The sequence below is a fragment of the Balaenoptera borealis genome (genome assembly GCF_965194805.1).
Source record: "Balaenoptera borealis genome assembly, chromosome: 2".
NCBI classification, from domain to species: domain Eukaryota; kingdom Metazoa; phylum Chordata; class Mammalia; order Artiodactyla; family Balaenopteridae; genus Balaenoptera; species Balaenoptera borealis.
The window spans coordinates 177889274-177914713 of record NC_138867.1 but is presented as its reverse complement, the minus strand read 5'-3'; the positions used below and the strand labels follow the sequence as shown (position 1 = coordinate 177914713).

Below are 25440 nucleotides of genomic sequence, written 5' to 3'. Positions count from 1 at the left end.
TGTCACTGCTTCTTGTCTTGGAGGCTGGGCTGAACGCCCGTTTTATGGGTTGGGCCTGAGGTCCTGGATCAAGTCTCCTCTCCCCATCTCTTTGAGAAGGTGGGCTCTAAGGGTCCTGGACTATGGCAAGTGTGTGTAACAAGGAGGTAGGGGGCTCCTACCAGGCCGAGTGGGGTCTCCTCTCACCTCTGCATCTCTCCCTCATCTACCAGCTGCAGAGAACAAGTTTGCAAAGTTCCTCATGACCTGTCTCAAATGTTGCTTCTGGTGCCTGGAGAAATTCATCAGATTCCTCAACAGGAATGCCTACATCATGGTGAGTAACCCTGGGACCAAGCAGTAACCCACCAGCTCCTGCTGGGTGGAGGAGCCCTCATTCCCCACCCACTGGGCCTGATCCATCCCTCCCACCTCCCTCCAGATTGCCATCTACGGCACCAACTTCTGCACCTCAGCCAGAAACGCCTTCTTCCTGCTCATGAGAAACATCATCAGGTCAGGGAAAACACCGTCCTCTGGCCACCTCCCTCCTCCCCCAGGGCCTGAGCCAGCATTCACGCCTGTTTACTACTGTCCCCTGCAGGGTGGCTGTCCTGGACAAAGTTACCGACTTCCTCTTCCTGTTGGGCAAACTTCTGATCGTGGGTAGTGTGGGTGAGTGCTGCTCACTGAGCCTGTTCAGCTGCGGGAGCCTGTTGGGGGCCACTTGTGAGCTGCTGTCGGGCCCCCACGTCTTCTCTGATAACTGTCTTCTTCTCTGGGGTCTTCTTGAGGGGGGCTATTTCCTTTACCCAGAACCCTCAACCAGCCCGGTTTTTTCCCCCTCTCCAGGGATCCTGGCTTTCTTCTTCTTCACCCACCGAATCAGGATCGTGCAGGACACAGCACCACCCCTCAATTATTACTGGGTCCCTATACTGGTATGAACTTTTGGGGACAGACAGGGGTTGGGGAGAAGATGTTGGGACTAGCCTCCTTTGACTAGACAGATGTGGATGGGGGTCAGAGGTAGGGAGTTGTTAATTCGGGACACAAACATTAAGTACCGACCACGTTCCAGGCATGACCTTTAAAGGCCTTACAGTTTGGGACTTCCCTGGCGGTCTAGCAGTTAGGACTCTGCTTTTCCACTGCTGGGGGCACGGGTTCGATCCCTGGTCGGGGAACTAAGATCCCACATGCCGCGCAGCCAGAAAAAAGAAAAGGGCCTTACAGTTGAGGAGTAAATCGACATTAACCAATGATGATCCGCATTGGATGCATGCTTGCAAACCTGTACGTGCCACAGGGCAGAATTACAGGGAGCCAATTGTTAGAGCTTGTGGTGGAGGATGTGGGCAGGTGTGGGAGTCCAGGGGGCTTCCCCGTGGAAATGACGTCACACCTAAGATCTGAAGGAGATGCAGGCAACATCCAGGCAGAGGGAACAAGTACGGAAGCCCTGAGGCAGGACTATGCCAGAAACAGTGAGCAAATCAGTGTGGCTGGTGTGGAGGGAGTGAAGTGGCGAGGAGATGGAGATAAGGGCAGGGAGGAGACGGGGCCGTGGAGGGGTTAGGTCATCACCCTAAGAGCAGTCCAGTATCTGAGTGCAGGCCTTGGCGCCCAGTGACCTCGATTTTTTTTTTTTTTGAATTTTATTTTATTTATTTTTTATACAGCAGGTTCTTATTAGTTATCTATTTTATACACATTAGTGCGTATATGTGACCTCGATTTTTATCTTAGTTCTTTATTTGCTAGTTCTGAGTGACTCTGGGCAAGTTATGTAATCTCTCTGAAGTCTGCTCACTTCAGTCAATAAATGCTTATCAGGTACCTACCAAGGCCCCGTGAATTTCCAGATTGCTGGGGATATAGTTATTTTTAAATTAACCAAGATTTTTAAAATTATTTATTTTTTTGGCCGCACCTCACGGCATATGGGATCTTAGTTCCGTGACCAGGGATCGAACCCGCATCCCCTGCAGTGGAAGTGCACAGTTTTAACCGCTGGACTACCAGGGAAGTCCCAACTGAGGATAGAGTTATAAACGGGATAGACACAGTCTAGTAGGGTTGTGAGCATTAAACCTGTCTTGCCCTGAAGATGCATAAAATTGCAGCCAGAGGAACGACTAAGAGGAGGGGCTTTTTTTTTTTTCTTTTTTTTTTGGCTGCACTGGGTCTTTTTTGCTGCGTGCGGGCTTTCTCTAGTTGCGGCGAGTGGGGGCTACTCTTCGTTGTGGTGCGCGGGCTTCTCATTGCAGTGGCTTCTCTTGTTGCGGAGCACGGGCTCTAGGGTGCGCAGGCTTCAGTAGTTGTGGCACGCGGGCTCAGTAGTTGTGGTGCACGGGCTCAGTAGTTGTGGCACGCAGGCTCAGTTGCTCCAAGGCATGTGAGATCTTCCTGGACCAGGGATCGAACCCGTGTCCCCTGCATTGGCACGCAGATTCTTAACCACTGCGCCACCAGGGAGGTCCAGAGGAAGGGCTTATCAGCGGGGAAATGCCATAACCCCAGCTGGGGAGGGACATGGTGGTGAGTGGGGGGTTGCCCTGGGCAGAAGCTGGGGTGGAAACAGCTTGTCTCTCCTTGCCTAGACGGTGATCATCGGCTCCTACCTGATTGCCCACGGCTTCTTCAGTGTCTACGGCATGTGTGTGGACACATTGTTCCTCTGTTTCTGTGAGTAACCCCTCATCCCCACCCTTCCCGGGCCCTGACTCCCTTTTCCCCTCTGGGCAGAACATCTCCCTCCGATGGGGGTACACATGCCAACCCAGTGCCCGCAGCCTCCCCTAGGGCCTGGCTCTCCCTCATCCTAGGGCCCCGGCGCGCCCCCTCTCAGCTTCCCCCTGCACTCAGAGCTTCTCCATCCTGTTGTCCCCTGGTCTAGGCTGCAACTGGAACACTCTGTGCCCCTGGGCCCTCAGCTTCGGAGTTTCCGGCTTTGTTGCGGGGCGGGCGGGATCGGTGGCTGCCACTAACTCTGGTCTCTCCATCTGTCTGTGTTTTTCTGTTTTGTTTTCTCTTTTCTCTTCCTCTCCTCCATGCCTGCTGGCTTCCCTGTTCTTCCCTGCCTCCCTCTTTCCTTCCCTTCCTGACCACCCCCATTTCCCCCCTGCTGGTTCCTGGGGGGAGCCCAGGTGAGGACCTGGAAAGGAATGACGGCTCTCAGGAGCGACCCTACTTCATGTCGCCCGAGCTGAGAGACATCCTGTTGAAGGGGAGTGCGGAGGAGGAGGGGAAGCGGGGCGAAGTCGAGGAGTAGAGAGGGAGGCTGGCTTGGAGGCCACGCAGGCCTCCTTGTTTCCTCCCTGTAGATGGGGGTGCACGCGGGGCTTCCTGGCCTGGGAGTGGGGAGCGTGTGTGTGGGGGTGTGTGTGTGTGTTGAGTTCCCAGCCTGCTCCAGTCCGCCCCCTCCAGTCCCAGCATGTCTTGCTTCCTAACCCTCTGAGGCTTCTCTGTGGCCCCTGTCCGCCAACCCTGTCCCCTGAGGCCCCTGCCGTGGGCTCCCCTCATGCCACCTGCTCTGGGGCCTCTCTCTCCGCAGTGGAGGACCTGGAGAGGAACGATGGCACCGCAGAGAGGCCTTACTTCATGTCTCTCACCCTCAAGAAGCTTTTGAACAAGACCAACAAGAAGCCAGTGGAGTCCTAAAGGCCCCGCCCTCCTACCCCCCATCCCGGGAAGTCTCACAATGGGTGCCCGGCAGCTGGGTCAGAACCCCCAGCCCATCGGGCTGACCTGAAGTCCTATCACTGCCGCCCCCTTCCTGCCCCTCCCCATCATCCAGTTACCACCAGTTTCTGGGAGCCTGGAGGATTTGTGGGATCTCCTCCCTATGCCAAGGGCCAGTCCGCGTTTTCACGGCCGCCCCCCACTCCCCAAGACTGTGCAATGAGTCTCTCCAGCCCCCACTGGCCCGGATGAGAAGCCCAGCGAGGCTTCTTGATGTTTGACATGCAAGGGCCCTCTGCGGGCTGCCCTCCGCTTCCTGTCCCCCTCTCATGACAGGACAGCGTTTGTGTCTGCAGCAGCGGTGGCCACAGGAAAGCCACCTTTCACTTGCATCTGCTCCAGCCAGGATGCCAGGACCCTTTTCCGGGGCTGAACAACTGGCTACCGGCTGCGGCAGGCATTTATTATTATTTTTTTAACCTGGACATGCGTTAAAGGGTCTGTTAGCTTTTTTTCTGTCTGTCATCATGGCTGAGATGGGGCCACTGAGGAATGCTTTCCGATGTCCCCTCCTCGGGTATGGCTGGGGTTGGGGGTGTGTGTGCCAGGTAGGGGTGTCTCCTGGCACGGAAGGCAGGCTGTCCGGGGAGGGAGGCTGGGATCAAGCTGGTGTGGAACAGGGGGGAGGAGGTCGCTAATAGCAGCTTAATGGAAACCGGCTGGCTGGCAGGTTGGGCCGAATCCCACCGCCCCCAGCCGCCCTTCTCTGCCAGTTATTGACACAGCTCTCTTTGTAAGAGAGAAAAGAAACTGAATCCACCCAAGGGATGATTTCAGAGGAAGTGGGGAGATGGGCAGATGCTCTGGGCAAATGGGGGGACCCCCCCCCCACCCAGTCACCTTGCCTTGAGGATCCTTTTGCCAAATTTGTTGAACTGGGGGGTGGGAACGGGTGTGCTGGTTCCCCCTTCGCCATATCCCAAGGGCGCCCCCCCCCCCCCCATCCAATCCGGGATCTGGAGAAATCCCAGCCTGGGGTTTCTGTCTCCAGTGCCTGCCGCCCCCTCCCCCATTCTGTCCGTACACCCCTACTTGTAACTGCATTCCAACCACTAATAAAGTGCCTATTGTACAGAGCCCGAGCCTGGAGTGTTTGTGGGGGGGAGTGGGAGGCTGGTAGGGGGAACCCCAGCTTCAACCACCCTGGGATCCTCTGATCTGGGGCTACTCTCCCCAGGGAGAAGGAGGGAGGGCAGGAAGCCTCTGTCTGCTGGCCTCCGCCTGAATTCCACCATGCAGGCGGCTCAGGTTTCTCCTGAACAAATACCCCTTATTAGGCTCTGATCCTCAGACTCCAGAAGGTGGCAGTGACCTGCCTACCTCCTCAGCACACAGCCTGGACAGGTGCCCCCAGGCCTGCTTTGTCCCTGGCCGGGCACCTGTGCACCATAATCTAGTCTAAAGGGCTTCAGACCTGCCAAGCTGCCCGACCCTGCTAACCTGGAAGCTCGCTACTGCCCCCTTGGTGCCAGCTCGCTTACTGTCACCTCTGGGCCAACTGCTCCACCATGTTAACTGCCTTTCTCCCTCCTACATTCCTGCCTCCGGAATTTTTCTTAAATAACTACCATTTTTGGAGTACTTCTCATTTGCTTATGTACTGTCGCCATTCATTAATTAAGGCAGGTAAGTTGGGCGACGTGTCTGAAGGTGACCCCAGCAGGAAAGGGGCTGAGAAGGTCAGGTCTCCAAAGCTCTCACCTGCTATCCTGTACAGATGTTCTTTGGGTTTCCTTGTTCATTTCGATCTTGTAGGTTTGTTCCTTTGTTACCCCCCAGCTCCTGTTAACCCCGCCTCCAAAACAGCTCCTAAACCTCACTTCTCCCCATATTTTCAGCTCCCAGCCTTCATTATCAACTCATCCATCCCCACTCCTTCACTGTTTCCCCCACGGGTGTGGAAGGGCGCCTGCTAACACCCGAGTGAGTTCACACCCCTCCTCTGCTCAAGAACCCTCCATTGCTCCCTTTTACTGAGTGAAAGCCAAAGTCTTCATGGCAGCCCACAAGGCCCTGCCCCATCCGCCCCATTAACACCCTCTTGCTGACTCATCCAGACACCCTGGCCCCAGGGCTTGTGCCTGAAATGCTCTCCACCTGGCTCTTTCTACAGCTAGCTCCTCACCCTCCTGCTTTCAGCTCAGCGGTTACCTCCAGGAAGCCTTCCCTGCTCATCAAAAGTTGGCCTTGGGACTTCCCTGGTGGCGCAGTAGTTAAGAAGGTTAAGAATCCACCTGCCAATGCAGGGGGCACGGGTTCGAGCCCTGGTCTGGCAGGATCCCACATACCGTGGAGCAACTAAGCCCGTGCGCCACACCTACTGAGCCTGCGCTCTAGAGCCCGCAAGCCACAACTACAGAAACGCGCGCCTAGAGCCCATGCTCCGCGACAAGAGAAGCCACCGCAATGAGAAGCCCGCGCACCGCAGTGAAGAGTAGTCCCTGCTCTCTGCAACTAGAGAAAGCCCGCATGCAGCAATGAAGACCAGCGCAGCCAAAAATAAATTAATTAAAAAAAAAAAGTTGGCCTCTCTTAGTGATGACCACATCACCCTGTTTCTTTTCCTCATGGCACTTGTCACAGTCTGCAATTACTTCTTTGTATTTTCACTTGCTAATTGTCAGCCTCCCCACCCAGAATGTCAGATCTTGCCTATTCTTTAGTATTGAGGCTTTATCCCAGGGCTGGGTGGAGTGCCTGGGACAGAGCAGGCACTCAGTATAGAGGCATGAAACAGCTGAATGAATGTAAAGGGTTTAGCACAGTGCCTGACCTGCAAAGTGCCCAGTGTTAGCAAAAGTAGAAGCAGGGAGACCAAAGAGGAGGCTACTGCTCTAGTCCCAGCACACGTTCTGATGTGTCTTGGTGATAAAAAGTGTGCAGATTTTGGATATAATCTGAAGAGGAGCTGACCTGATTGATTACACGTGGAATGTGAAAGAAAGGAGCTGGGACTTCCCTGGTGGTCCAGTGGTTAAGACTCCGCGCTCCCAATGCAGCGGGCCTGGGTTCGATCCCCTGGTTAGGGAACTAGATAGAGCCTGCATGCCGCAACTAAAAGATCTGGCACGCAGCAACAAATATCCCGCGTGCCTCAACTAAGACCTGGCGCAGCCAGATAAATAAATAAATATTTAAGAAAAAAAGAAAAGAGCCAAAGAAGCAGGAGGAAGCACAGCACTGAGTGGAGGCAAGCCCAGGCAGAGTCCTGCAGAGGGCACATGTCGCCTGATTGCCAGGGAGCTCTGGAGGTTGAGTTACAGCCTGCACTGGTAAGTCATTGATTAAAGGTGGCCCCAGGGGAAGGTAAGCTGCCAGGCACTTCTGATTTCTCTGAGTGTGCTAGCAAAGGTGCATTGGCAACGTGGTCCAGAGCCCAGGGGTTGTTCTCTGAAGGAGAGTTGCAGGTACAGGCGGTGGTGCAAAACCACACAAAGCCCTGGCAAGGGTGCAGAGAAATGATAAAGTGGACCCGAAGGGATCTGGGTAGGTAGGTTGGGTTTTTTGTTTTGTTTTTGTTTTTTTTAACTGCACCACGCAGCATGTGAGGTCTTAGTTCCTCAACCAGGGATCAAACCCACACCCCCTGCATTGGAAGCGCAGAGTCTTAACCACTGGACCGCCAGGGAAGTCCCAGGTAGGTTGATTTTGGACCCACTGAACACAACACCTCCAAGGGAAGCTGTCACATAGATGTTCGCATGGGTGGATCTGGACCACAGAGGAGAATTTCAGGCTGGAGGCATGCCATCAGGAGTGCTCAGTGTTTTGGATGGTCTTTCAAGTTCCCAGGGCTGGCTGAGACTACCTGCCCTAGACAGAGGCCAGTCTGAGCCCTGGGGAGAGGAGGAGAAAAAGTGGACTTGAGGAGAGCCAGAGAGGGACATCCAGAGCTGGGGGAAGGCAGGGATGTGGGCACAAGTGCTCATGGCTTTAGTGGTGAAAGAATATGCATGGGAGCAACTGTTTGCTCTTGAAATAAGCAGGAAGGTCATCAGCTGAGAGCGGAGCGTGGGGAGATGGCAGAAGCTGTGAGAAGAATGAAGGTGTGAGAAATCATCTTTGCGTGCGGGAGAGCACCATGTGAACAAGGAATGTTATGAGGGTTGTGGGAGTTTCTTTTTTCCCCCCAAACTCACCGGGGTATGAGGTGCAGGTGGAAAGCTAGATTTAGTTGGGGCTAATGGAGAGGAGCAGGGACTTGAGGGTATGGGCAAGGGAGAGATGCAGGATGGATCCTATCTCTCCGCTGCTCAAGACCCTCCTACGTAGCTAATAAGAACCTGCTGTATAGCACAGGGAACTCTACTCAATACTCTGTAATGGCCTATATGGGAAAAGAATCTAAAAAAAAAAAAAAAAAAAAGAAGAAAGAGTGGATATATGTATATGTGTGATTCACTTTGCTGTACACCTGAAACTGACACAACATTGTAAATCAACTATACTCCAATAAAAAAAACCAAACCAAACAAAAACAAAACCCTCCTATGGAGTTCAAGGCACCCAGAGTGAAAGCCACTGTCTCCATGTGGGTCCAGGGGGCCCTATAGGACCTCTTCGCCCTTTCCTGGATGGCGCTTCTTCCCCTCCTCCCTCTCTGGCCCCGTTCCAGCCCCTCGGGCCTCCTCCTCGCTGCTCCTTCCACAAGCACAGACAACCTCTGGGACTTTGCACTGGCCGTTCCCTCTGCCTGGAAGACTCTCTACCCAGCAATCCGCTTGGCCTAGGTCCTCTGGCTCCCTGTAAGGGCTTTTCTGCACACCATCTGACTTAAAATCGCACCCACCCTGGCCCTGCACCCCCCAGCTTTACTTTCGCCACTGCACTTGCCACTATGGACATCTTACATACTTCGCTCATTGTTTATTGCCTTCCTCCCTTTCTAGGTCAGCTCCATGAGGACAGGCCCGTGGGATGGTTTTCTCACTGGGTCCCAGCAGCTGCTCCCAGCTGCACGGCCTCTAAGGCCAGCTCCTCTGCCTCCAGAGACAGTCTGTAAGTTACTAGCTCTGGTGGCCGGCATTCACTGCTGCAGTTTACCTCTCTGAGAGGTATGGATCTAGAATGAGCCAGGATGAGGCCAGGCCAGGGGGAGAGGACCGCTGCCCTTTTAGAAAGGAGGTACAGATGTGCGGGCCAGTTACAAGCTGGCAGAAAACTCAAAAGTGGCCCAGGCAAGGGACAGACACAAAGATGTCTTCCAATTCTGTAACATTCTAGAACAGGTAATGTTCACCCTGGTGATGTAAGAAAAGGCCTGGCAATTGGCTGGGAAGGGCAGGAGGTAACTTCCTGGGGTGGTGACAATGTTCCTTGTCTTGACTGGGGTGGTAGTTACACAGATGTATGCTATGTAAAAATTTACCAAGCTCTACACTTAGGATTGGGTAAATATTATATTACTTATCTGTGAGGTTGGCCTGATTTGGGCACAGTGGTGGGTGACCCATGTACTAGCCATTTTGAGTGCACTCAACCATGCACTTCATGTAGTAGATATAAGGGACTGAAGAAGAACTGTGTTGGAACTTCCCTGGTGGTGCAGTGGTTAAGAATCCGCCTGCCAATGCAGGGGACATGGGATCGATCCGTGGTCCGGGAAGATCCCACACGCCACGGAGCAACTAAGCCCGTGTGCCACAACTACTGAGCCCGCGCACCTAGAGCCTGTGCTCTGCAACAAGAGAAGCCACCACAATGAGAAGCCCGCGGATCGCAATGAAGAGTAGCCCCTGCTCACTACAACTAGAGAAAGCCGACACGCAGCAACGAAGACCCAACACAGCCAAAAAAACAAAACACTGTCGTAAAATACACGTTAAATTTACCACCATAACCATTTTAAAGTGTGCAGTTCAGTGGCATTAGGCACATTCACATTGTTGGGCAACCACCAGGCATCTCCAGAACTTTTTCATCTTCTCAAACTGAAACTCTGTCCTCATCAGACACTAACTCCCCATTCCCCTCCCCCCGCCCTGGCACCCGCCATCCTACTCTGTGTCTATGGACTTGACTCCTCTAGGGACTCAAATGAGTGGACTCATGCAGTATTTGTCCTTTTGTGACTGGTTTACTTCACTTAACGAAATGTCCTCAAGGTTCATCCCTGTTGTAGCATGTCAGAATTTCCTTTCCTTTTAAGGCTGAATAATATTCCACTGTATGGATGGACCACATTTTGTTTATCCATCCATTCATCCATCCATGGACATTTGAGTTGCTTCTACCTTTTGCCTATTAATGCTGCTACAAACATGGGTGTACAAGTATGTCAAGTCCCTGCTTTCATTTCTTTTGGGTATATACTCAGAAGTGGAATTGCCAGGACTTCCCTGGCAGTCCAGTGGTTAAGATTCCATGCTTCCAATGGCAGGGGTGCAAGTTTGATCCCCGGTCAGGGAACTAAGATCTCACATACCTTGTGGCACGGCCAAAAAAAAAAAAAAGATAAAAAGTGGAATTGCTGGATGACATGTTAATTCTATGTTTAAGTTTTGGAGGAAACACCATAATGTTTTCTTGCCCCATCTTTTGGCTCGGCTTTCTTCCAGGTCAGTTTCATTCTCTGTCAAACACTCCCTGTCCCCCAACCACACCTTGTACTTTCTTGGCTTCAAGATCAGAGAAATAAAGGCTTCTTTTACCCCCAAATCCCAAGGCTGGTGCTCACTGGCTCTGACTAGCCCGACTTTGGTCAGTTACTGCTAAGCCAATCATTGTAGCCAGGCCATGGGGCTAGTTTCAGAGTCCAGCAGTGGGGACCCAACAACTGAACTACAGACTGAGCAAAGGAGCGGGGTGGTTCCCCAAAGCACGGCGGTCAACCTATGTTCACTCTACTGAGAGGGTGGGAAAGCAGCAGGTGTGGTTCAAAAAACTTTCAAGCGGAGTTCTTGGGTGTGATCAGGGGACTTTGGGGTTGGGGGGCTGAAGTAGGAGAAATCTCTGAAGTTGAGGAAGGCAAGGAATGGAGAGGATGTTCATGAAGACACTAAAGTCCCAGAGGATGGCAGAACCTGTTTAGATCAAGGGCCTGCAAGAGGAGAGGGACAGACCTCACTCTTCAGCTAATGAGGCAGTGGGTGTAATGGAGACAGGAGAAGGTAAAGCCAGACGACAGTGGGCAGGGGTCAGCTAAGGCAAGGAGGTGAGAGAATTGTTATGCATACAGGGGCTTGCTAACCATGGAGTAATGGAAAGGCAACGGTGGGAGACTGGGTCAGGGTGGAGGTGTAGGGACGAGAGGGCAGATGACATCTTGTGTCTCCATCTTGTATGGAGAGAACATGGACAAGGAAGGTCGGGCTGAAAACCTCTTACCCAACAGCTCCTGGTCGATGGCGTACAGGTGGGTCCATGGGAATACACTCTTAAGGGAGTTCTGGTTTTCTCATCCCCTCACCTGCACTTTAATGGACCACGTCCAGAACCAGAAAGAATCTGGTTGGACGGGGCACCAGTCCAATACGTAACAATCACAACCACAACTGTTTCTTTAGCATTCACTCCATGCCAGCCACTCCAGCAACCCTTTGAGGTTCAAAAACTCTTCAAGTCCATCCTGGGCTCCTCCATGGAGCCTTGGCCTGTAATCATGATCTTATCTGCCCATATATCAAAGGAATTTGGTAAGGGCTACCTTAGAGGAATGAGATCCTCAAAAGCCAGTTCTTCAGAAATGTAACCTTGGGAATTCCCTGGCAGTCCAGTGGTTAGGACTCAGCGCTTTCACTGATGTGGGCCCAGTTTCGCTCCCTGGTCAGGGAACTAAGATACTGCAAGCTGCGTGGCGCAGCCAGAAAAAAAAACAAACGTAACCTTGGGTCCCTCCCAAGAAAGGTCTATGGGCTTGCCTATCAGAAAACTAGAAACCTTCCTTGTTCTGCCACTTGGTAGCGCTATTAGCTTAGTCAACTTGCCCCACCTCTGAGCCTCTTCCCTCAAGTGTCACGCAGAGGAATAGCTGATCTCTAACTCAGTGTTAAAGCCAAGTTATCACCTTTATTGTCATGGTGACCTTGAACAATCTAAATTTATTTTAGCTAATTTTGTCTGAATACTGCCCCATTAATTTAACCAAAACTTTTTTCAATCTCAAGCTTTATTTAAAGAAAGATCTCCAAGTCGGGGAAAAAAAAGCAAGATGCAGAGCGTCTATTATTTACGAGAAAAACTCTAATAAAAACATAATTAAGCATCTCTGGAACTAAAACATCTCTGGAGAGATACACAAAAAAAATTTTACAATGGTTGCCAAAAAGGAGGGTGTCTGGAGGAGACAAACTGACTTTGTTTTCTCACATCGTTTTGCACATTTGACATTTTATTTATATCATATGAATAGATTATTGGTTCAAGATCTAAGTGTAAACAAAAATGAAAAGTGATAGGTACAGCATGCACTCATTCTGTAATCACATTTTTACACCTTATCTTGTTAATAACAACTATCATTTTGGGGCATTTGTTCTGCGCAAAGAATTGTGCCAGGTGCTTTTAAGAAATCATCACCATTTTGTAGATAACAAAACGGAGGCTCAGGGAGGCGCACTATTCTTGGTCACACCGGGAGACTCAAACCTAGGGCGACCCTGGATCTTGCATTCTTAACAAATTAGCTGCACCATCTCTACGTTTTTGCAAAGAAAATCCGTTATTAGGCCTTACGTTTTGAACGACTTCTCGCCCTCTTTAGGAAGGAAACCTTCTGAACTACTCCTTGCTCCAAATCTCGGCAGTGTCTGAATCACAGACTCGCACACGACAACCTGCCTAACAACGACGCCTGTCGAGCGCCAACTTGATCCTGACACTGGAGGTGAGTGGGGTTTAGTTTATGCATAGGTTGTACATCGGGGATCTCACGAAGCGCTCGGGAGGATTCAACGACACCAGGCTTGTAAACAAAAGGCGCTCGGTCCCCGGTAGCTTTACTTATGAACCCTGAGAAGTGGTTGGCCGAGCATCTCTGTCGCAGCCCCAGCTCTCCCACCAAAGACCGTTAAGTCTCCAGTTGGGTCTTTTTCTGGATCGGGCGTCAGTTTCTCCATCTGTGAATGGACGACTGGAAGATCGCGACCAACTCGGTTCTGCCCTTCAGAAGCTCGGCAATCCGGCTGGGCGCTACCGGATAAAGTTTTAACACCAAAGACCCCGGGCGCGCGCTGGCACCAGTCCCAGGGCAGCAGCGAAGAGCTCGGCCCGCCCGTTCCTCGCACACGCACCTCGAGTCTGCTCTGCCTCTCGCAGGAGATGCGCACAGTGGGGAGGAAGTTCCGCGGGAATCCCTCGATTGGAGGCCGAACCTCCTCTACAGAGAACAAGCCACTATGAGTACGCTCACGCGCAAGCTTCTAAGACCCGTTTCCGCCAACGTACTTCAACGAGTGTAAGATGGCGTCCGCGCAGGCGCGTGAACTAGTAGCCGCAGAGACTCAGCCGCTTGCCCTGCCTCACGTGGTAATGGCCTCTCAAAAACCGCCATTGAAAAAAAGAGCCGCGATGTTGTCACATGACGCAGGCCTACCAATACGACAACGGGAAGGCGCCAAGGTCCTTGTCACGTGACCAAGGAGAACGCTGAATTTGCCACTGTCACATGATCAAGTAGAGGCGTGGAAAGGGGAGGGAAACGTTCCGACGCCACGTAACGCCTACGGTTCTGTCACGTGACTAGGGCCCGCCTCCTTCTCTCTCTTTGTCCCTCCCTTCCTCTCCGGCTGGGCCTGCGTCGAGCGGCAACGCGGCGGCGAAGGGGCGGGGCTTAGACCGGTCACGTGGCCCCGCACCTCCCCGGCGCGCGTCCGCCTGCTCGCCCCCGGCCCCGGCTCCGGCTCCTCCTCCTCTTCTCGCCATTGCAGTTGGACTCAGCAGCCCGGTGCGCACCGCGTGGCTTTTGGGGCGAGACCCCGGCGGGCTCTGGCAGGAGGGCGGCGGCTGCGGTCGGAGAAGGGGACACGGACAAGGTAAGAGTCAATGTGGCGGCGGCCGGGCCCGCTCCCGCCTCTCCCCCTCCCCCCGCCCGTCCTCCCACTCAGCGCGGGCTCGGCTGAAGAGTGGCGGTGACAAGGCCTGAGGCGCCCCGCGCTCCCCGTTTCCGCCCGGTCCTCTCCCCCTGGCGCCTGGCTCATTCCTTCTTTGCCAGCCTTGCTCCCGCGCTCGGCCGTTACTCTCCCCCATTGTGCCGAGGAAACAAAATGGCGGCGGCGAGGGCCCGGTGCGCGCGCATCCGCCCCCCCTCGCGGCCCCTCGGCCGGCGGCGGCGCCTCTCGCGGGGGGTGCGCGCGCACCGGGCCCCCGGCCGCCGCCTCCCCCGAGCCGGGCTTTGTCTGTTGTGGCGCTACGCGCGCACGCGCGCACGTGCCGGCAGCACACACCCCCCTCCGGCCGGGAGCATCCTGACCCGCGCTGCGGGGGCGACCCCCCTTTCCATCTGTCCTCCTCTTTGTCCCAGTCCCGCCCCGAGTTCCAGGAGGGTCGCAGGTTCCCGAGGCGGGAAACGTCGCCTCCTTTGTCCTTACGTGGGGCAGAGAGGCAGACCCCCTCCCTGGAACCCCGTCATTATTTGGACTGTAAAGGAGGCTTCATGGGGTTCCCAAATCTCTGGCTACCTAGGCCTCCCCCAGATCAGGAGCCAGATTTGGCGGAGGGTTTAAGCTTTTTTTCTTTTTAATTCAGGTGTTTCATTGATGTTGAATTTTTCTCCAGATTGTTTAGGACTTGGCATTCATTCTCCCCCAAAACTGTGATCTGGTGCGATATTTGAGTGTCCTGCAAGATTGGGACCCAAGAATGAGAGCTTGAAACCCTTTCCCTTTTCTACCTTATTTTCTCAAGTAGTTGAGTGACAGATTCTTGGGGTTGCTCTTGAGGTTCTGTCCCGGGTAATACTCCGCCTGGGAGAATTATTTGGGGTGTACAGTGATCAGCGTGCTCTCCCCCAGTTCCCTGTCTAAACCTAGGGAGAGTAAGCCATCTCTTCTCAACATTTCCAAAACTGTTTGAAAGTTGCTTGGGATTCTGCCTCGGGGACCTGATCGATCAGCAAGGAAGCATTGGTTAACCTTTTCCAGACTCAGACATTTCAGTGATTCTGAATCTTTTTATGATTGCTGAGGACTGTGATGTCTTTAAAATGAGTGGTCTGGTTGGCATATTTGGAGTCCATGGGAAAACACAAGGTGTCACCCGAAGTGAGGACTGAAATTTACGACTTTAGGCTCTTTTTCTCAGGTATTTGTGGTCTGGAATCTCCACGGATTGCTCACAGTGCTGCCACTGTGCTTTGTGTGTGGTCTCATGGGATGTAGCTACAGCAGCCGCTCAGACTGTGCATGAAATGTGGGAACCAGAGGCTCATTCACAGCTGGAATGGGGGGGGGAAAGGCCCCAGGGCACTGGCAGATGCTACTATCCCTGTCACTAGTCCTGGGGTCTTTACCCCTGAGCTGTCTCTTGGCCTTGTGGACAGCTCCTGGTCCCTGGGATTTGTGAATAGAATCTGTGCAGACCCTAGCGTTGTCTGAATTGATTGGAGGCAGGCAGTTAGTGCCAGGCTTGGCCTTGCTAGCACTGGGCACTGATTTATCAGGGTCTCCCTACCCTGCTGAAGCTTGGGCCAGCCTGGGAATCTCCCTGTTTCTGGAGTGGAGTGGTGCCTAATCATTTGCAGTTTTTCTTTATTTTTTCCTGATTGAACTTGTCCAGTGCCTGTAGGTAAAAATTCCTTTAACTCCTTCCATTGTACTCGAGGAGATGCCCATATTCCTGGGAGTGAGGAATCTAAGGTTGTCTCTTATTTTTCTTACATTTTTTTCTTGTCAAAACAAACAAACAAAAAAATATTGGCAGGAGTGGCTGCTAATATACATATATATTATGTATTTTTAATTTTATTTATTTTTTTTGTCTGCGTTGGGTCTTCATTGCAGTGCGCGGGCTTCCTCTAGTTGCGGTGATCGGCGGCTACTCTTCATTGTGGTGCGTGGGCTTCTCATTGTGGTGGCTTTTCTTGAGCACACGCTCTAGGCGCATGGGCTTCAGTAGTTGTGGCTCACGGGCTCTAGAGCGCAGGCTCAGCAGTTGTGGCACACGGGCTTAGTTGCTCCGCGGCATGTGGGATCTTCCCAGACCAGGGCTCGAACCCATGTCCCCTGCATTGGCAGGCGGATTCTTAACCACTGTGCCACCAGGGGAGTCCTGGCTGTTAATATCTTTTTTTTTTTTTCCTCAGTTTAAGGAGAACACTTTGGTTTTTTTATTTATTTATTTTTGGCTGCGTTGGGTCTTCGTTGCTGCGCGCAGGCTTTTTCTAGTTGCGTCGAGTGGGGGCTGCTCTTCGTTGCGGCGCGCAGGCTTCTCATTGCTGTAGCTTCTCATCGCGGAGCACGGGCTCTAGGTGCGCTGGCTTCAGTAGCTGTGGCTCGCGGGCCATAGCGCACAGGCTCAGTGGTTGTGGCGCACGGGCTTAGTTGCTCCGCAGCATGTGGGATCTTCCCAGACCAGGGCTCGAACCCGTGTCCCCTGAATTAGCAGGTGGATTCTTAACCACTGCGCCGTCAGGGAAGTCCACTGGCTGTTAATATTCTGATGTCACAAATATGGTGCTCATGTTCTCCTCGTTAAGTTTGCCAGGTAGGGACAGGTGGAGTTGCTGATGAGGAAAGAGCCTTTTACAAGTCTATAAGCCTCTTCTCTTTGGTTAAACATAGGCAGCACTTGTAGGCTTCAGCAGGATGTGGGAGTTGGAAATGTGCTCACTTTTTAAAAATTATTTATTTTTGTTTGCATTGGGTCCTTGCTGCATGTGGGCTTTCTTTTAGTCGCGGCGAGCAGGGACTATTCGTGGCAGTGTGCGGGCTTCTCATTGCAGTGGCTTCTCTTGTTGCGGAGCACGGGCTCTAGGCGTGCGAGTTTCGGTAGTTGTGGCGCATGGGCTCTAGAGCGCAGGCTCAGTAGTTGTGGCGCACGGGTTTAGTTGCTCCGCGGCATGTGGGAATCTTCCCCGACCAGGGCTCGAACTCGTGTCCCCTGCATGGGCAGGCGGATTTTTAACTACTGCGCCACGAGGGAAGCCCTGTGTGCTCACTTTTGAAAAAGGCTTTAGAAGTTTTCTTTGGGCTGAGGCGGCTCCCTCTTATTTACCTTTCTCATCTTTCTCCCCAGTTCCTCCTGATTTCACCTTTTACACCTCAGAGGAATGATTCCTTTCCCCTGGAAACTTGGACTTGCTCTCCTGCTACGTTTTGTCATTAAGTTGCTTAACCTTGTGCAGTCTTGAAAGATGAGTAAGGTGTCACCATCTAGTATTAGCAGGTATGGCCCACAAAATGGTGATATTTGATTTGCATGTTGCTTCGATCGAATATTCTCAGGAGTTAGGATTTTTAGGCTCTGGGTATTGTTATTATTATTTTAATTAATTAATTAATTTATGGCTGTGTTGGGTCTTTGTTGCTGCGTGCGGGCTTTCTCTATTTGCAGCAGGCGGGGGCTACTCTTCGTTGCAGTGCACGGGCTTCTCATTTCAGTGGCTTTTCTTGTTGGCGGAGCACAGGCTCTACGTGCGTGGGCTTCAGTAGTTGTGGCTCGTGGGGTCTAGAGCACAGGCTCAGTAGTTGTGGCGCACGGGCTTAGTTGCTCTGCAGCATGTGGGATCTTCCCGGACCAGGGTTCGAACCTGTGTCCCTTGCATTGGCAAGCGGATTCTTAACCACTGCACCACCAGGGAAGTCCCTCTGTATATTATTATACATTATGTTTGATTTTAGCAAAGTCCTGGGCCAGAAAGATTTGATTTCTTTTTCCAGTGGCAGGGTTCGGAATTAGAGTCAAATAGTGGTTTGACGGGAGCCTACACACTGTTGGTTAGTGAAATGGGGTTGCGGCCCTGAAGAGATGAGGCGGACTTTAGTCTTCTGCTGCAGCATTTGACAATTTTGTCTGAAGCCACTAGTTTCCCTCCTACTTTGTTATTTAGGGTAAGTCGGTGCTGCCTCTGTGGTGTTAACAGTGTTACAGAAATAATAATGAAAGCAGGGTAGGCATATATTTGTTGGGGAGGCTTGTCAGTGTGCTGACTTTCTAAAAGAAATTGTTCTTTGCCATTGTTATGTTCTATTAAATCTCTGTGGGATTTTTCCTAGACATCACTTTCTAGGTGATACTATTATAAATAGCAATTGGAAATTCAGTCAGACTTTTTTTTTTAATATTTATTTATTTGGTTATATTGGGTCTTAGTTGCAGCATTTGGGATCTAGTTCCCCGACCAGGGATCGAACCTGGGCCCCCCTGTGTTGGGAGTGCAAAGTCTTAGCCACTGGACGACCAGGGAAGTCCTTCATTCAGACTTTTAACATCAGCTGTTTTCAGATGTTTTGTGAAATGATGTCCAGTTGAAATTTAATTTTTTTCTCTTCTCATTGAATGTCCACATAATGAAGAAGTTGAAAACGTGGCTCTAGTTTTAACAATAAAATGAGTTTACTGTCCAAGGGATATTTTCTTGTCCATATAAGATCACAAAGGATCATTTACAAAGTTGAATGTGTGTCCTTTTTAGAGTCTGTAAATTTGTTCCAGATTATTTTTTTAATCTTAGGTGATTAATGAGAAGAGGTGCTATTGGCAATTTGAGGTTCATGGTAATTTTCCTTGAAGCAGCCATTCATATGATTTCCATTAGGATTGTGGTTCAAGCTCAAGGATAAGGTCTTAACTGGGATAATCTGCTAGGCCACTTGCTTTTGTGCTGCTTGCCTTTGAACTGATTTCTTTCTTTTATCTGAGTGTGTGGTGTGTGTGTGTAAAGGATGAATGTGGCAAGTTAGGCTTGCTTTTCTTTTCAGTGGTACATTCAGAGCTTTTGCAGGTTAATAATTCTTACTGTGTATTCATAATTCAAAAAAAAACAGTCTAAATTTCCCTAATATGGAAATGATAAGCCCGGCCCCATGGCTCATAGTGGCTCTTAATATTTATTTATAACAGTCAAGAACTAGAACCCACCCAGATGTCCTTTAATGGGTGAATGGTTAAACTATGGTACATCCTTATCATGGAATACTAGTTAGCAATAATAAAGAACAAACTTGTCAATACACACACAACTTGGATGAATCTTGAGGCAGTTATGCTGAAAGAGACAAGCCAATCCTGAAAAGTTGTATGGTTTACAATTCCATTAATATAACATTCTTGGAATGCTAAAATTACAGAAACCTTAAAAGGATTAGTGGTTGCTAGGGGTTAGGCATTGGGGAGGGGGGACAGTTGGAAGGTGAATGTGACTATAAAGGGCAACAGGAGGGATCCTTGTGACCGCAGCAGTCTGTATCTGATTGCGGTTGTGATATTGTTCTAGAGTTTGCAAGATGTTGCTATTGGGGGAAACTGGGTAGAGTACAGGGGGGATCTCTCTGTTATTTCTTACAGCTGCATGAGAAGCTACAATATCTCAAAATTAAAAAGTTTCATTTGAAAAAGAAACTCTTACCCACTAAAATAATTTAGTTTGTATGTTAATATTTAACATCCTTTGAGAGACGTCATTTTTTTGTTTTTTTTCTTAACTAGAAACTAGTTTTTAAAAAATCTGGGGATTTCCCTGGTGGCTCAGTGGTTAAGAATCCGCTTGCCAATGCAGGGCACTCGGGTTCAATCCCTGGTCCGGGAAGATCCCACATGCTGTGGAGCAGTGAAGCCCGTGCATCACAATTACTGAGCCCACGTGCCGCAAGCTAGTGAAGCCCGTGGGCCTAGAGCCTGTGCTCCACAACAAAGAGAATTCACCGCAGTGAGAAGCCCGTGCACCGAAACGAAGAACCCCTGCTCTCTGCAACTGGAGAAAGCCCTCGTGCAGCAACGAAGACCCAAGACAGCCAAAAATAAAATAAAATAAATTTAAAAAAAAAAAAAAAAAAAAATCTGAGGCTTTCCCATGGGAACACAGGGGACGGTTGCCTCTGCCTGCCCCTCCCCCCTCAAGGATTTCTAAGCTGGCTTCCCTTCCCCCCCTTGCTGCCTGAAGGGCATGTGGCTAAAAGAGTTTAATAATTCCCACTTGGAGTCACGTTAAACCTTTTTGCTGTAATATTGTTTTTTCACAGGCAGATGTTAAAGTATTTCTGTTGGTTCATCCAAGAGTAGCTGAAATTACTCCTTCAGTACATTGCATTTGTAGTTCTACAGCTGATAGAGCATTTTCCCACCTTGTCACCTTTAATCCTTACTGTTTTCGGCTCTGAGGTGTAGGTAAGTGTTTTAATCTAATTTTTGACCCAGCTCTGAAAAGATAAAGTGATTTGTTGGAGGTTCCATAGTGGCCAGGTTGGAAAGCCCAGGTGGGTACAAACCTGGGGCTTCTGTTTCTGAGACCTGTGGCTGTTTCACGGTGTCATTGGGCCTGGAGGCCTGGGTCTCACAGACCAGTTATAGTTCCAGAAGCAATTTAGGAAACATCCTGCATTTGCCAGTTACAATATCTTTTTAATTAGTTAACATACTTCATCTCCACCTTTTCATAAGAAAAAAGGATGTTTTAATACTGAACATACAGGAAGAAAATAAGTTTAGAGTAAAGGACAGTCCTTTCTTCAATTAATTTTATTTTTGGCTTTGTTGGGTCTTGTTTGCTGCACGCAGGCTTTCTCTAGTTGTGGCGAGCGGGGGCTGCTCTTCATTGCGGTGCGCAGGCTTCTCATTGCAGTGGCTTCTCTTGTTGTGGAGCACAGGCTCTAGGCACGCGGGCTTCAGTAGTTGCGGCACATGGGCTCAGTAGTTGTGGCGCACGGTCTTAGGTGCTCCGCGGCATGTGGGATCTTTCTGGACCAGGGCTAGAACCCATATCCCCTGCGCTGGCAGGCGGATTCTTAACCACTGCGCCACCAGGGAAGTCCCAAGGACAGTCCTTTAAATTGAAAATATTTGTGAACATCTTTATTCCTAACTTTATACCTCCCTATGGACCAGTAAAAACACTGTTGGGGACAGAACTGGGAACCATTGCACTGGACTTAAGATATGTCTTGAATTGAAAAATTTCTCAGAGTGGCATCCATAATCAGATTTTAGATTGGCGTCTTCTGGCTGGGTTGCTTTGTTAAAATTATTTTCCATATATCCTCGATGATGTGAATCTGTATAAGTTTAAGGAGTCACTTACAAAGTTGTATGTGTGTATTATTTCACTTCGCGGTCCAGGATAGGATTATATCTCCAGAGGTCAGGGAACCAGCATTGGGTCCTGTACCTTTTAAAGCCTATTTAGGTCTCTTTAAGAGGAGCATCCAGTTTGGGACCATTCCAGGAGTGACTGGGCCTCTAAGGTTTTGTGAAGTACCCTGGATGGGGGAATTTACTCTGGAAGATAGGTGGGGCCATACCTGTTGGGGTGTTGTCACTACACCTGTTCATTCATTCTACAGACATGTGTTGATCCACACATGCTGACTTGGGAACGTTTTTTTCCCAACAGCAAGTGGTCATGAACGGCATACTCCAGTTAGTGAGAGGTCAGAGAGATGGTCATCTCACCGCATGCTGTGGTTTAAACTTCTATAACTCTGCATGCTCTGGGTGGGCTGGTTTTGAGAACAAAAGAAAGGAACCTGATCCCTGCATGTTAGAACATCCCAAAACCACACAGAGGTTGTTTAAGATCCTGATTCTTCTCTCTTCACTCGTTCTTTTCTTGGACTTCTTTTCAGAGAGGCTGGGCTGGTAAATATCAGGCTTCAGTTGGGCCTGGTTTGAATCCTGAATGAGGTTGCAGGAGCAGCTCTGTGAGCCTTTCAAGGCTTGGGTTTAAAGTTATATTGGCAGGGGGCAGTGGAGTGTTGCATGTATAGGTGGGTATTGTGGGTTTCTTGCCAGCGGTATTCCTCAAAATCTTGAAAAGGAGGTTAAATGAGGTGGACTCTCTGGTATTCAAGACTGGAGCAGCTGGCTTCCAAGAGGCTGATTTGGGTGACAGATCTAGGCTTACACAGAGGCAAGTAAGGCTGGTTTTGTTGCCCTGCAAAGAAGTATTGACTCCAGTTTTTATTATTTATTTATTTTTGGCTTTGCCGCGCAGATTGTGGGATCTCAGTTCCCCAACCAGAGACTGAGCTCTTACCCTCGGCATTGAGAGTACAGAATCCTAACCACTGGACCGCCCGGGAATTCCCGACTTCAGTTTTCACGTGTTTGCTTTAGTTCACAGAATAAGTACTCTTACTCACTTTGTCCCCCTGAATCAAAAGCCATCGCCACTAAGGCCTGGCCTGAGGGAGGAGGGCCAGGGGATGAAAGGATCGCAGATGGGCCAAGGGTGGTGATCAGAGTTAGCCACAGCCCAGTGAGCCTTTAGGGGTCCCTTCTTGGGCCTGCCTCTCAAGTGAGGCAGCCTGCTGGAGCAGAGGCCACGGCCATGCTCCGAGTTTTAGCAGTGAAGACAGCAGATGGAAACCTCGCTGCGGGACGTTTGCTGAAGACAGGAGCATTTGGGGGCGCACAAATGTCCTTGAGGGCTTGTGATGGGCTGATGTTTTACACAGTGAATATCTTTTTTTTTTAATGTTTCATTTAATTTTATTTATTTATTTTTGGCTGCGTTGGGTCTTTGTGGCTGCGCGTGGGCTTTCTCTAGTTGTGGCGAGCGGGGGCTACTCTTCGTTGTGGTGCGCGGGCTTCTCGTTGCGGAGCATGGGCTCTAGTTGTACGGGCTTCAGTAGTTGTGGCATGCGGGCTCAGTAGTTGTGGCTCGAGGGCTCTAGAGCGCAGGCTCAGTAGCTGTGGCTCACGGGCTTAGTTGCTCCGTGGCATGTGGGATCTTCCTGGACCAGGGCTCGAACCTGTGTCCCCCTGCATTGGCAGACGGATTCTTAACCACTGTGCCACCAGGGAAGTCCCATCTGCCATTGACATCTGACTTCAGTTGTGTTTCACATCTCTCTTCATCTCCCTGTTCTTTTCCTCTTTCAGTCCACTTCATTTTATTGAAATATAATTAACAATGTATCTTACGATGCTTTTCAAAGTAGCAGAAGGTTGTAGTCTTTCCTCTAAATATTAACTAGAGTCCAGTATTTATTTACATTTTTTTTCTTTTGAAGTAAATGTACAGATCTTGAATATCCAATTCAATGGATTTTGACCAGTGCATGTCCCCACCAATACTACCAAGATGTAGACCATGACCATCACCCCAGAAGGTTTCCAGGACCCCTTCCCAGGTGTTTCCTGCCACCATCCCCCAGAGGCAACCGCTGATGAGTTTTGGCTGTTTTGCTGAGTTCGAGAACTTCATCTGGGTGGAAGCTTTTTTTTTCCTTTTTCTTTTTTGATAGTTGCCCCAAATGTAGCCAGTGGAAGTCCTACAGGTCAGCTCATTTGTCCTTTGGACAAGCCTGCAGTAATCTGTGCATGTTTCCTTGCTTTCTGACACTGCAGTGTGACCCAGGCTCACCCACCATAGTTGTGCATGAGGTGCCGAATCAACCATTTCTTCCAGGAGCTCCCTTTAGAAGATTTTAGACAATATCAGTCCTACAAAACCCTGAATAAAAAGGTCTTAGTCACCTGGGATCTCAGTTTAAGCTCTGTTATTTTCAAGTCTCTATATTTGATATCTGTGGTGGAGGAAGAATGTAAGATGAAGAGATGGTAAGTGTACAGTGATGCATTGGCTCCGGGCACCATGTTGGATTTGGAGGGAAGGCGTTTCTCCTTTAAGGTACACTCGCTGGCCAGGTCCACAGGAATGGGGGACTTGCGTGCGGTGTTCATCACTGTCCCAGCATCTGGCTCAGGGCCTGGCACAGGGGAGGTGCATGCTGAATACTTTTGAATAAGTAAATACAGTTTTAAACATCATCCTTCATTATCAGATTGATGAAGTTTCAGTATAGATATGGCCAGGACTGGTGGCTGTTTAACATGGACTCCTCACCAATCAGCTGTGATTTCTGATGGCCTGCCTCTTGTCAGTTTAGAATTGGTTTTCTGAGCTTTGCTTTAAATTTTAGATTACCTGCCATGGTGGCACTTTTGTAAGAATTCTTGTTTACTACTCACTTTAAAAAAAAAAACAAAAATTATTATGGAAATTTTCAAACATGCACAAATGATCCCAGTATACCCATCCTTATCTTCAGCAGGTATCAGCATTTTCCAGTGTTGATTTATCCTTTTCCCTTCTCCACTCCCCACCTCACTGGAGTATTTTAGAGCAAATACCAGGCATGTAGTTTAAGCCATAAATTTATCTTAAATATGTACCTAACAGATAAAGACATTCTTGTCTTTTTTTTTTTTTTTTTTTAATAAGGTACTTTATTTATTTATTTTGGCTGCGTTGGGTCCTCGTTGCTGCGCGCGGGCTTTAGTTGCGACAAGCAGAGGCTACTCTTCGTTGCGGTGCGCGGGCTTCTCATCGCGGTGGCTTCTCTTGTTGCAGAGCACGGGCTCTAGGCGCGCAGGCTTCAGCAGTTGTGGCTCGCGGGCTCTAGAGTGCAGGCTCAGTAGTTGTGGCACACGGGCTTAGATGCTCCGCGGCATGTGGGATCTTCCCGGACCAGGGATCGAACCTGTGTCCCCTGCAGTGGCAGATGGATTCTTAACTACTGCGCCACCAGGGAAGCCCCAAAGACGTTCTTTTCAAACACAACCGTAATATCATTCGTTCCTAACTGAATGAACAATTATTCCTTAATACAGGATGTGCTTTTGCATGTGCTCTGCCCCTACAACAGCCAGTGATGTACATCTTGTGTAGCAGATGTTGGTGCTGTTTTTGCGGGTCTGTGGGATGTATGCTCCATGCTTTCCATAGGTCAACTCATTTAACTTTCACAGTTCCCTTGAAGAGGTAGAGGAGTAGATTCATGTTGCAGGTTAGAAGGAAACTCCAATGAAACTTCAAGGCCACACAGGTAGTGGCCCAGCTGGCAAAGTTTCAGGCCCACATCTTTGCAGAAGCTCCCACTTGGTGACTACCAAGGGCCCAGGCACAGCCAGGAGCTGAGCCCAGGGACTGGTCCTCCACTCTTCCCTTCCCTCCCTCCCATGTCAAGAAGCATTTGACGCCACCTGTCCTTTTCCCTGGCTCTGCAGGGGCATCGCCTGTCATTCCACGCTTAGATTTTCAAGTTCTACTTTGGAACCCTTAAGTTTTCGATGAGATTGCTAGGTAGTCCTGAAGCATTGTGGGAAATTCTTGTTCTGGCTAGTCATGTCGGAGTTTATCCTTGAAGGGGGTGCGTTTCCGAGATGAACCTGCTGCCCTGGCTGGTAACTGGTGTGGATCGAAGGGGCTAGCTGTTATGTGGCTGGAGGGAATGGGTGGATTCATCTGTTGCCTATTAAGCTGATGGGGTTTTTTTGGTTGTTTACTCATTTGGAAGATTTCAGTGTGGACCAGACTGTTTGCATAGAGTGGGAATTGAGTAGGTTGTAGTCAGCATGTTATTTAGAGTCCAAAATTGTAATTATAGCTACGTTTGTCTTGAAGACTTCTGTTGTGTATTTCAGTTGTCTCAACCACTCCAGAATTGAACCCACAGGTGTGTCCACGTGCTGCGGTGGCCACATCCACCTGATGTTTCAGAAGGTTCTTGCCTCTCCAGTTTACAGAAGCCTTTTGAGCCCCTCTGTTTCCTGCTTTCCTTCCATTACCCTCAAGGACCAGAGCTCTTTCCCTCTTTTTTTTTTTTTTTTTTTCTTTCCCTC

At 50.0% G+C, this 25440-nt stretch overlaps 2 protein-coding genes across 11 annotated transcripts in view; both read left to right on the top strand.

The window, feature by feature from the left end:
* SLC44A2 (solute carrier family 44 member 2 (CTL2 blood group)) overlaps positions 1–4800 on the top strand; it is a 28301-nt gene extending 23501 nt beyond the window's left edge. For 2 of the 4 annotated variants that reach the window (XM_082380217.1, XM_082380216.1), the window contains exons 17-22: positions 213–316; positions 422–495; positions 584–654; positions 832–920; positions 2583–2667; positions 3536–4800. In XM_082380217.1, coding sequence (XP_082236343.1) covers positions 213–316; positions 422–495; positions 584–654; positions 832–920; positions 2583–2667; positions 3536–3642 — 530 coding nt within the window. In that variant the 3' untranslated portion in view covers positions 3643–4800. Of the gene's footprint in view, positions 1–212; positions 317–421; positions 496–583; positions 655–831; positions 921–2582; positions 2668–3128 lie in introns of all 4 variants that reach the window. The other 2 variants (XM_082380215.1, XM_082380214.1) reach the window with 1 other exon arrangement.
* An 8686-nt stretch (positions 4801–13486) lies between these two features.
* Positions 13487–25440, top strand: part of ILF3 (interleukin enhancer binding factor 3) — a 28302-nt gene continuing 16348 nt past the window's right edge. For 3 of the 7 annotated variants that reach the window (XM_082380186.1, XM_082380183.1, XM_082380188.1), the window contains exon 1: positions 13487–13694. The gene's annotated coding sequence lies outside the window, so the exon portion shown is untranslated. Of the gene's footprint in view, positions 13695–16893; positions 17044–25440 lie in introns of all 7 variants that reach the window. The other 4 variants (XM_082380187.1, XM_082380185.1, XM_082380189.1 and 1 more) reach the window with 2 other exon arrangements.